This window comes from Oncorhynchus gorbuscha, linkage group LG05, assembly GCF_021184085.1.
Source record: "Oncorhynchus gorbuscha isolate QuinsamMale2020 ecotype Even-year linkage group LG05, OgorEven_v1.0, whole genome shotgun sequence".
NCBI lineage: Eukaryota > Metazoa > Chordata > Actinopteri > Salmoniformes > Salmonidae > Oncorhynchus > Oncorhynchus gorbuscha.
The window spans coordinates 57,853,222-57,863,909 of NC_060177.1; the positions used below are offsets into that span (position 1 = coordinate 57,853,222).

The window sequence follows — 10,688 nt, forward strand, 5'->3', positions numbered from 1 at the left end:
TGCTCAAGGGCACAAAGACAGATTTTGGGGGGATTTGAATGAGTGACCTTTCGGTTACTGTCCCAATGCTCTTAACCACTAGGCTACCTGCTCTACTGGAGGGAAGATTCAAATAAAAATGTATTTGTCACGTACACATGGTTAGCAGATGTTAATGCGAGTGTAGCGAATTGTTTGTGCTTCTAGTTCCGACAATGCAGTAATAACCAACGAGTAATCTAACCTAACAATTTCACAACTACCTTATACACACAAGTGTAAAGGGATGACGAATATGTACATAAAGATATATGAATGAGTGATGGTACAGAACGGCATAGGCAAGATGCAGTAGATGGTGTCGAGTACAGTATATACATACGAGATGAATACTGTAGGGTATGTAAACATTATATTAAGTGGCATTGTTTAAAGTGGCTAGTGATACATTTTTTACATACATTTTCCATTGTTAAAGTGGCTGGAGTTGAGTCAGTATGTTGGCAGCAGCCACTCAATGTTAGTGGTGGCTGTTTAACAGTCTGATGGCCTCAAGATAGAAACTATTTTTCAGTCTTTCGGTCCCTGCTTTGATGCACCTGTACTGACCTCGCCTTCTGGATGATAGCGGGGTGAACAGGCAGTGGCTCGGGTGGTTGTTGTCCTTGATGATCTTTATGGTCTTCCTGTGACATCGGGAGGTGTAGGTGTCCTGGAGGGCAGGTAGTTTGCACCCGGTGATGCGTTGTGCAGACCTCACTACCCTCTGGAGAGCCTTACGGTTGTGGGTGGAGCAGTTGCCGTACCAAGCGGTGATACAGTCCAACAGGATGCTCTCGATTGTGCATCTGTAAAATTTTGTGTGCTTTTGGTGACAAGCCAAATTTCTTCAGCCTCCTGAGATTGAAGAGGCGCTGCTGCACCTTCTTCACCACGCTGTCTGTGTGGGTGGACCAATTAAGTTTGTCCATGATGTGTATGCCAAGGAACTTAACTTACTACCCTCTCCACTACTGTCCCGTCGATGTGGATAGGGGGGTACTCCCTCTGCTGTTTCCTGAAGTCTAAGATCATCACCTTTTGTTTTGTTGACATTGAGTGTGAGGTTGTTTTCCTGACACCACACTCCGAGGTCCCTCACCACCTCCCTGTAGGCCATCTCGTCGTTGTTGGTAATCAAGCCTAACACTGTAGTGTCGTCTTCAAACTTGATGATTAAGTTGGAGGCATGCATGGCCACGCAGTCGTGGGTGAACAGGGAGTACAGGAGAGGGCTCAGAACGCACCCTTGTGGGGCCCGAGTGTTGAGGATCAGCGGGGTGGAGATGTTGTTACCCACCCTCACCACCTGGGGAGAAGTCATGAAGTCCAGTACCCAGTTGCACAGTGCGGGGTTGAGACCCAGAGTCTTGAGCTTGATGACGAGTTTGGAGGGTACTATGGTGTTAAATGCTGAGCTGTAGTCGATGAACAGCATTCTTACATAGGTATTCCTCTTGTCCAGATGGGTTAGGGCAGTGTAGTTGTGATTGCGTCATCTGTGGACCTATTGGGGCGGTAAGCAAATTGAAGTGGGTCTAGGGTGTCGGGTAGGGTGGAGGTGATATGGTCCTTGACTAGTCTCTCAAAGCACTTCATGATGACGGAAGTGAGTGCTACGGGGCGGTAGTCGTTTAGCTCAGTTTCCTTAGCTTTCCTGGGAACAGGAACAATGGTGGTCCTCTTGAAGCATGTGGGAACAGCAGACTGGGATAAGGATAGATTGAATATGTCTGTAAACACACCAGCCAGCTGGTCTGCGCATGCTCTGAGGATGCGGCTGGGGATGCCGTCTTGGCCTGCAGCCTTGCGAGGGTTAACACGCTTAAATGTTTTACTCACGTCGGCTGCAGTGAAGGAGAGTCCGCAGGTTTTGGTAGCGGGCCGTGTCAGTGGCACTTTATTGTCCTTAAAGCGAGCAAAGAAGTTGTTTAGTCTGTCTGGGAGCAAGAAATCCTGGTCCGCAACGGGGCTGGTTTTCTTTTTGTAATCCGTGATTGACTGTAGACCCTGCCACATACCTCTTGTGTCTGAGCCGTTGAATTGCAACTCTACCCTGTCTCTATACTGACGCTTAGCTTGTTTGATTGCCTTGCGGAAGGAATAGCTACACTGTTTGTATTCGGTCATGTTTCCGGTCACCTTGCCCTGGTTAGAAGCAGTGGTTCGTGCTTTGTTTCACGCGAATGCTGCCATCAATCCACGGTTTCTAGTTTGGGAATGTTTAAATAGTTGCTGTGCGTACGATATCGCAGATGCACTTGCTAATAAACTTGCTCACCGAATCAGCATATTCGTTAATGTTGTTGTTTGACGCAATGCGATCCATGTAATCGAAGCAATCTTGAAGCGTGGAATCAGATTGGTCAGACCAGCGTTGAACAGACCTGAGCGCGGGAGCTTCCAGTTTTAGTCTCTGTCTATAGGCAGGGAGCAACAAAAGAGAGTCGTGGTCAGCTTTTCCGAAAGGAGGGCGGGTGAGGGCCTTATATGCGTCGCGGAAGTTAGAGTAACAATGATCTAGGGTTTTACCAGCCCTGGTAGCACAATCGATATGCTGATAGAATTTAGGGAGTCTTGTTTTCAGATTAGCCTTGTTAAAATCCCCAGCTACAATGAATGCAGCCTCAGGATATGTGGTTTCCAGTTTACATAACCCTGAACAAACTTTATTTGTCTATCAATGTGTCTCCTTGGGAGGGAATATATGCGGCTGTGATTATAATCGAAGAGAATTCTCTTGGTAGATAATGCGGTCGACATTTGATTGTGAGGAATTCTAAGTCGGGTGAACAGAAGGACTTGAGTTCCTGTATGCTGTTATGATCACATAATGTCTCGTTAATCATAAGGCATACCCCCCGCCCCTCTTCTTACCAAAAAGATGCTTGTTTCTGTCTGTGAGATGCGTGAAGAAACCAGCTGGCTCCGATAGCTTTACCGACTCCGATAGCTTTACCGACTCCGATAGCTTTACCGACTCCGATAGCTTTACCGACTCCGATAGCTTGTCTCGAGTGAGCCATGTTTCTGTGAAGCAAAGAACGTTAGTCTCTTTTGTCTCTCTGGAATGCTACCCTTGCTCGGATTTCATCAACCTTGTTGTCAAGATACTGGACATTGGCGAGTAGTATGCTCGGGAGACGATGCGGTGTCTCCGGAGCCTGACCAGAAGACCGCTTCATCTGCCACTTCTACGGCGTAGTTGTTTTGGAGCCGAGCCGTCTTCCGCCAGTCATGAGGACCCATACGCCACAATGTCGGGGCCCATGACATCACCCTTTTCACAGCTGTCTTGCTCAACTGCCTTAAAGGAATGTTTGAAGTGCAACATATTTATTTGTTGTGTAATTAGTATTCTCTCTCCTAGATGTACATTTATGGCCATTTGGCAAACAAGCAGGCACTTTTGGAAGGGATGCTTTTAAGGGTTACTTATGATTGAGTGTGTGAGTATACCAGCCAAGGTTTTTAGGACACTAGTATGAGGAATCCAGTGGCCTGACCTATAGAGGTTGTATCACGGGCTGGGTTAGGGTGCACCACTGACACACAGCTAATTTCACACATGTATATGTTTACCCAAATACATGTGAGGCTGCTCCCACTGTCATATACTGTTACTCAGAACGCAAATCACATATTTTGTCAGATGATTTTTTTAAATGGACTTTTAGTGGGAATAGCTACAGTACTTTTAAGGGAATAGCCACAGTAAACCAGTCTGATGGAGTTGACTTCAATACAATTGTCTGTTTGCTATTATATGATATGAAACACACACACCCACATACACAGTTACACTGCTTTACGTGTTCAGGGCAGATCTGTTTAGATTAGAACAACTCTTCCTGAGAGTTGTGCAGATAGACTTCCTGTTTACCCACTTCTTCACCAGTGATGGAGTGTTCCATCAACACTTTCTTGGCACTATGCAGGGTACTTACTGGCATCAGAGTTGCCAACAATATCAATATGTCCACAGACCATTATCTTCAGACTGTGAGTAGAACAGACCTAAAGCCGCTGTAAAAGCCTCCAAAGGAGAGAAGCTGCTAACTGCAGCCATACAATAGGGACGGTGCAGATCAGGGTGCAGATCAGGGTGCAGTCATATGAGTGAATCTTCAGATCGTGGGTGGTTTGTATGATAACTGAGGTGTAGGTTGAGACTAGGCTGAGTAGATGGCATGGCTCCTGACCCCCCCCCCTGTTTTTGGAAATGTTTGTCTGGCTGACAAACAATCGCTGGCTGGGGGCCAGGTGGGGACGCTGCCAAACAGGCCCCCCTTCCCCCTTTCGTCAGTGTCCCATGCACCATGGCCAGCACACACATCCTGTCTTTGTGGGTCAGGAATGCCAGGAATCCAGACTTCTGCCCTAATCCTCCCACCCCTCCTTCCCCTACAAGGTGTTCTCTCTCTCTCTCAAACATTCCCAGAATCCTGGTGGTTTCAGCCCAGTGGCCTGGGTGTCTGTGTGGCTCACTTCTCTCTCTCTCTCTCTCTCTCTCTCTCTCTCTCTCTCTCTCTCTCTCTCTCTCTCTCTCTCTCTCTCTCTCTCTCTCTCTCTCTCCATTCCTCCTCTCTCTACAGTGCTCCTCCATCCCCACATCAGTGGCAGGCAGGTAGCAACACCTGCTCTCCGTGGTTCTCCCTGCTCCCACTGATCTTAACACACACACACAGATTCCTGCTGCCTCAACATATCCATGGTGGTTTTTAACTTTTGTTTTTCGTTTTGTTGCATTCCTCGCAATTGTTGAATTTCTGAAGCGTTTTTTGTATTCAAAGAAATACACGTGTCATTCTAAACCGTTATTATTTATATCCTATTTGATGCTTTTTAGGATTTGCCTTCGTAGATCAAGGTGTGTTGTCGTTGTGGTTTTGTGAAGGTGAACTGGGTTAAGTGAGGACAGGTCTGACAAATAGAGCAAGGATCCACAGAAACAGGTCCTATGTATGTTCTTTGCCTTCTCCTGTGGTGTGAGAGGCTATATATTCCCACTCACTCCTTTCACTCTCTTTGCAGGTTTTCAGTGGCCTCATCAAATGTGCTAAATTCTGTTTCCTGTGTTTCATAACAGAGAGAGCCAAGGCCTAATGCAGGGCCTTCCTGCCCTCGAGCAAAACACTTTTCATAGTCCCCTGGGATGACAATGGCGATGTTTAGTTTTTCCTCCCGAACATGGGAACCTGTAGAAGATACTTTTTTTTGTCCTTGAATGTGGCCATTGGGAAAGAAATGGAGGGAACCACAGGATACGTGTCCTGGCCTGGGCAGTGTGTTCCAGTGGGGTTTCTGGGGCCAGCCCGGCCAGGTAATATAATGTTTCAAGAGTTGTACGCACAGATTTTCTCAGCTATCTGCATAACCACTTCCCCTATTAAAGTGGATTCTACGCCAGAGCGGGATTCCCCACTCATTCTTCCCATGACACCTGCACTTGTTTTTCTGTTTCCAGTATCAGTCTTCGCTTAGGTGATCCTCATTGTCAAACAATGCTCATATGCAGGAATGGAGCTACAGTGTCACTCCACAGTATGGGAATCCCAAAGCTTTGCAGACCTGGGTTCAATTAGCGTTTGTGTTCATTCAAATACTTTAGCTGCACTTGATTGAGCTTGCCTGGCACAATGGGACTGATAGAATAGTCCCGAAGGTGCAAACCCCACCCATCTGGCACTTCAGGCAGGCTTAATCAAATGCTCAACCTATTTGAAAGAAATCAAATACTATATGAAGTTACTCCACACTTAGCTTTGCTTATCGTGAATTCACCAGCAATGAGCTATTCCTGTAGTTTATCAATAGCATTAGGGACATGTAAGTAGTAAGATGTCAGTGCACTGAAGTGCCTACAGTACTGTGTTCATATATAACCATGCTTTCTCATTATAGCAATGTAGCAAGGTGCAATTTTTTTTCTCTCCTACTCCACTCACTGAATCCCTCTCCATACACTTTCCCTTACTCCTTAAGAGGAGAGCTGATGTCACGGGGAGGGGGCTGGTCTGCCTGTGTCTATAAGTACAGGCACCACAGAGGGAATCTCGCTCTATATGAAGGGAAGCTAACCCTAGCTGAGCTGAGCTGACACTGTAGGAGAGCAAAGAAACACCAAACTAGTGTAGCTTTTAGTGCGCTCGCACAGAACCATGGATCGGTTCAGATGAATGAATAGGTAAACTGACAGATCAACAGACTTCTGGACTCACGTGCAGGCTCTGGACAGTATATCGTCACAGGCACCAGGTTTCTATTCTCCATCTAACGACCTCTGATTGAAATTTTGGGAAGTACGCTTTCAGGATGTTTTCTCTGGTTAGTTTGAGAAGGACTGTTTCTACCCTGTTCGTTCTCCTCTCCAGTGCTGCTGTCATGGTGAGTTTCATAGATGCATACTTACCTGCCTGCCATCTTTTTTTCCCTTCTTTTTTTCACCCTCTCTTTCTCTCTATATTTTGCATTATTTTATTTACGATGTGTTTCTGCTTTTCAAAAAATATTATTTTACCAAAATAATTGAACTTTTTTTGGTATTTTGTTACAATGAAGAAAGACACTCCAGTAAGAGAGTGTACTACAGTACTACAAGTCATAGTAAAGACGAGGCTGCACCTCTACCCTACTGCTGCTGTGCGGACCCCAACACATCTGTAACACTGACACTGCTCTCTTTCTCAGGTGGAGAGTGACTGTCCTGCCCAGTGCTCTTGTGGCCCATCACCCCCAATGTGCCCAGTGGGCGTTAGCTGGGTGACAGACGCCTGTGGCTGCTGTAAGGTGTGTGCCAGGCAGTTCAACCAGGACTGCAGCCCCAGCCAGCCCTGTGACCACATCAAGGGCCTGCACTGCCACCTGGGGGCTGGGGGAAACCCAGAGAGAGGCCTGTGCCGAGGTAAGGACCAGGAGTACCCCTAACATCAGCAGGAGAGAGGTGGTTGGGCCAATATGGGAGTATGCAGAAGTATGGGTGTTGCAGCTGGGTATGGGGATTTCAGAATTATAGTAAATTATAGTAAAAATGTGATCATTCAAGTAGATAAATGCTCAGCATCATTGTAACACTGCCATAGTGGTATAAAGTCCACTGTGCTGATAATGTGTCTGTGTCTCCCTAGCGGAGGCCAAGGGCCAGTCCTGCGAGTTCAGCGGGCGTGTCTACCAGCATGGAGAGGACTTCCAGCCCAGCTGCCAGCACCAGTGCAGCTGCATGGATGGGGTGGTGGGCTGCATGCCACTCTGCCCCCACCAGGTGTCCCTGCCCGACTGGCGCTGCTCCCAGCCAAGGCTGGCACGGCCCTTGGGCCGCTGCTGTGCGGAGTGGGTCTGTGACGACAACAACCACATCAGTGAGGACCCAGAGGAACCTCCACAGGTAGCCTTGCCCAACCCACAACCCCTCCCAAACCACATCAACAACCAGCTCCAGGAACAGCCACGCTATCAGGCCAGCACTGGAGTCACCTTTAGAGGTACAGTAAACAACCTATCCCAATGTCTCATTCTCCACAGTCTCTATCCAGGTATAATCCTATCTTGGTCATAATCTGAACCTTGTATGTTTCTCATAATTGTAACCCTGTATGTTTCTCTTAATTGTAACCCTGTATGTTTCTCTTAATTGTAACCCTGTATGTTTCTCTTAATTGTAACCCTGTATGTTTCTCATGATTCCCTGTCCTCTCATTTCAGAGGTGGTGCCCCTCCCCAGGTCCCAGGTGTTGCTAAGCGCCAAATGCTTCCCGCAGACCACTGATTGGACGGAATGTTCCACTACCTGTGGGATGGGCATCTCCAGTCGGGTGACCAATAACAACGCAGACTGCCAGCTTGTCAGAGAGACACGACTGTGTCAAGTCCGCCAATGTGACCTGCGACTTACCCCAGCAATCAAGGTACAATGAGGCTCCTCTCAATGTCTGATATGTTTGTGGGAAATTTTGAAGCATACAAGTAGAGCACATAGAACATATTAATATTTAATTTTTGATGATGAGACCCTTTGCAATATGATTATTTATTATGGTTTATGTAGCTCAGTTGTCTAACTGTGTTTGTTAACTGTGTGTTTGTTGACTGTCCAGAGGGGAAAGAAGTGCCAGCGTTCAGTGCGCCCTCAGGAGCCAATCAGCATCAACTTTGCTGGCTGCTACACAGCAAGGCACTATCGACCTCGCAGCTGCGGCTCCTGTGTGGATAGTCGATGCTGCACCCCTTCACTGACCCGCACCGTCCGCCTGCGCTTCCACTGTCCCGACGGAGAGGGCTTCACACGCAACGTCATGTGGATCCAGCGCTGCAGCTGCAAGAAGAGCTGTCACATTCACGGCTCCCCCTCAAGGCCCTCTGTCAGCTTACACAATGACATCCACACCTTCAGGCACTGAGTCAGGATTAGGAGGATGCCCAACCCCAGCCTCGACACACTGGATAGGGCTAGGGCATGCTGGTCTCTACCCATCTTCCATATGCCCTCTGCCCACGGATAGCCCTGCCTTTCAGCCCCTTCCTGGACATCAGTGTGGCTGGCAGCCTCTACCCGCCTGCACCAGCACAAGACTATGGGAATGACAGCTAGGTGGCCGCTCCCCCCATCCAGGCAGAACTATTGCTTGCACTTTAAGCTTCCTGACACATTGCCCCCAGTTATCCAACATGAGAGATGGGTAGCTATTTGGTGCAACTCTCTGCGGCTAGGTCCAGTTCCCTTCCCTGCTGATGACCCAGCCACAGAACTGTTCCGGTGGAGGAAGGGACAGCACTGAGCACAACAGACTATAGATGTCGTCATGTTGGACTTATGGGTGAAATATGTAAATGAATCCTCTGCTTTTCACCCTTTTTAAAATATTAATTATGTTTTATTTGTTAACATTGTCAAGTCCCTCTATATAACCACAGTGGGGGGGGGGGGGGGGGGGAGAGAACAGTGAGGACCCAGAGGCATGTATATGAGGGACATATTACTTTTTGTCATAATGTGTGAATTAGTGAGGCCAGAAAATGTGTCAGGATGTGATGAGTGATGACCATGGGCAATCCCATACATTCATGTATGATGAAGGGTTTTGTCTGATACATTGATGGTCGAATGAGGACAGGACGTCATCAATGATTGTACCTGTATGTTACATGTTGTGTGTGTGAGAGAGAATGAAAGGGTGAGAAAACAGAGTGTTTACATGTGTGTGTTTGTCATATTGCAGAGTATAGTGTACAGACTTCACTCTTTGTTGAGTGGCAATTTATAAAGATCACCTCATTTTCCGGAGTGTGTTTTTGTTGCCTCATAGTATGGAGACTTTCTTATACTGGAGGGAAGATTTTACTATATGTATTTAAGATTTATATATTGTTTGAATTCTTATCAATAATTCTCTGATACATCAAATAAAACCTTAAACATGTGCTCTGTCTTGTGCTTCTCTGAGAGGTGCATCAGGTGGATGGTGATTTAGATGACAGCATAGGGTGGTTGGTCTGGAATGTAAGGAGGGCAAACGAGTCTCTCCTGAGTTGGGGCAAGACTCACAGAATGGGGTACAGTGCATTCAGAAAGTATTCAGACCCAGAATTTTGTTACGTTACAGCCTTACTCTAAAATTGATTACATTATTTTTTTTTCCTCATGAATCTACACACAATACCCCATAACGACAATTAAAAAACTTTACTCAGTACATTGAGGTGCTTTTGTCAGCGATTACAGCCTTGAGTCTTCTTGGATATGACACTACAAGCTTGGTACACCTGAATTTGGGGAGTCTCCCATTCTTCTCGGCAGATCCTCTCAAGCTCTGAGGTTGATGGGGAGCGTCGCTTCACAGCTATTTTTCAGGTCGGGTTCAAGTCCAGGCTCTGGCTTGGCCACTCACGGACATTGAGACTTGTCCCAAAGCCACTCCTGTGTGGTATTGACTGTGTGCTTATGGTTGTTGTCCTGTTGGAAGGTGAACCTTCTCCCTAGTCTGGAGCAGGTTTTCATTAAAGATCTCTGTACTTTGCTCCTTTCATCTTTCCCTCGATCCTTCTCCCGTGATTGCTCAGTTTAGGAAGAGTTTTGCTGGTTCCAAACTACTTCTACTTACTGTGTTCTTGGGGACCTTCAATGCTGCAGACATTTTTGGTACCCTTCCCTAGATCTGTGCCTCAACAATTCCTTCAACATCATGGCTTGGTTTTTGCTCTGACATGCACTGTCAACTGTGGGACCTTTTATATAGACAGGTGTGTGCCTTTCCAAATCATGTCTAATCAATTGAATTTACCACAGGTGGACTCCAATCAAGTTATAGAAACATCTCAAGGATGAGCAATGGAAACAGGATCCACCTGAGCTCAATTACGAGTCTCATAGCAAAGGGTCTGAATACTTATGTTAAGGTTTTTATGTTTTTGCAAACATTTCTAAAAACCTGTTTTTGTCATTATGGGGTATTGTGTGTAGATTGATAAACATATTGGAAGGGGTCTGAATACTTTCCGAATGCACTGTAAGTCTGGCACTTACCTTTATGAAGTACCTTAGGGCTAGAAGTACATAACTCCAAAGAGGGGTTCAGTGCTGAAAGCCAGCCTGTTGTTTTGGTGTTCGGGACGGGGGGGGAAGAGGCAAGTTGGGTCTCAGTGAGGCCGCAGCCAGTGCTCTAGCCAGGTTTGTG

The 10,688-nt window shown here is 46.8% G+C and overlaps 1 protein-coding gene across 1 annotated transcript; it reads left to right on the top strand.

Moving 5' to 3' along the window:
* Nucleotides 1-6,090: 6,090 nt before the first annotated feature.
* LOC124036144 (CCN family member 1-like) lies at nt 6,091-8,925 on the top strand. Its single transcript, XM_046350335.1, has 5 exons — nt 6,091-6,405; nt 6,709-6,922; nt 7,146-7,499; nt 7,720-7,922; nt 8,112-8,925. Exons 1-5 carry the CDS (start codon nt 6,334-6,336, stop codon nt 8,412-8,414), a joined length of 1,146 nt encoding a protein of 381 aa, XP_046206291.1. The 5' UTR covers nt 6,091-6,333; the 3' UTR covers nt 8,415-8,925.
* Nucleotides 8,926-10,688: the final 1,763 nt, after the last annotated feature.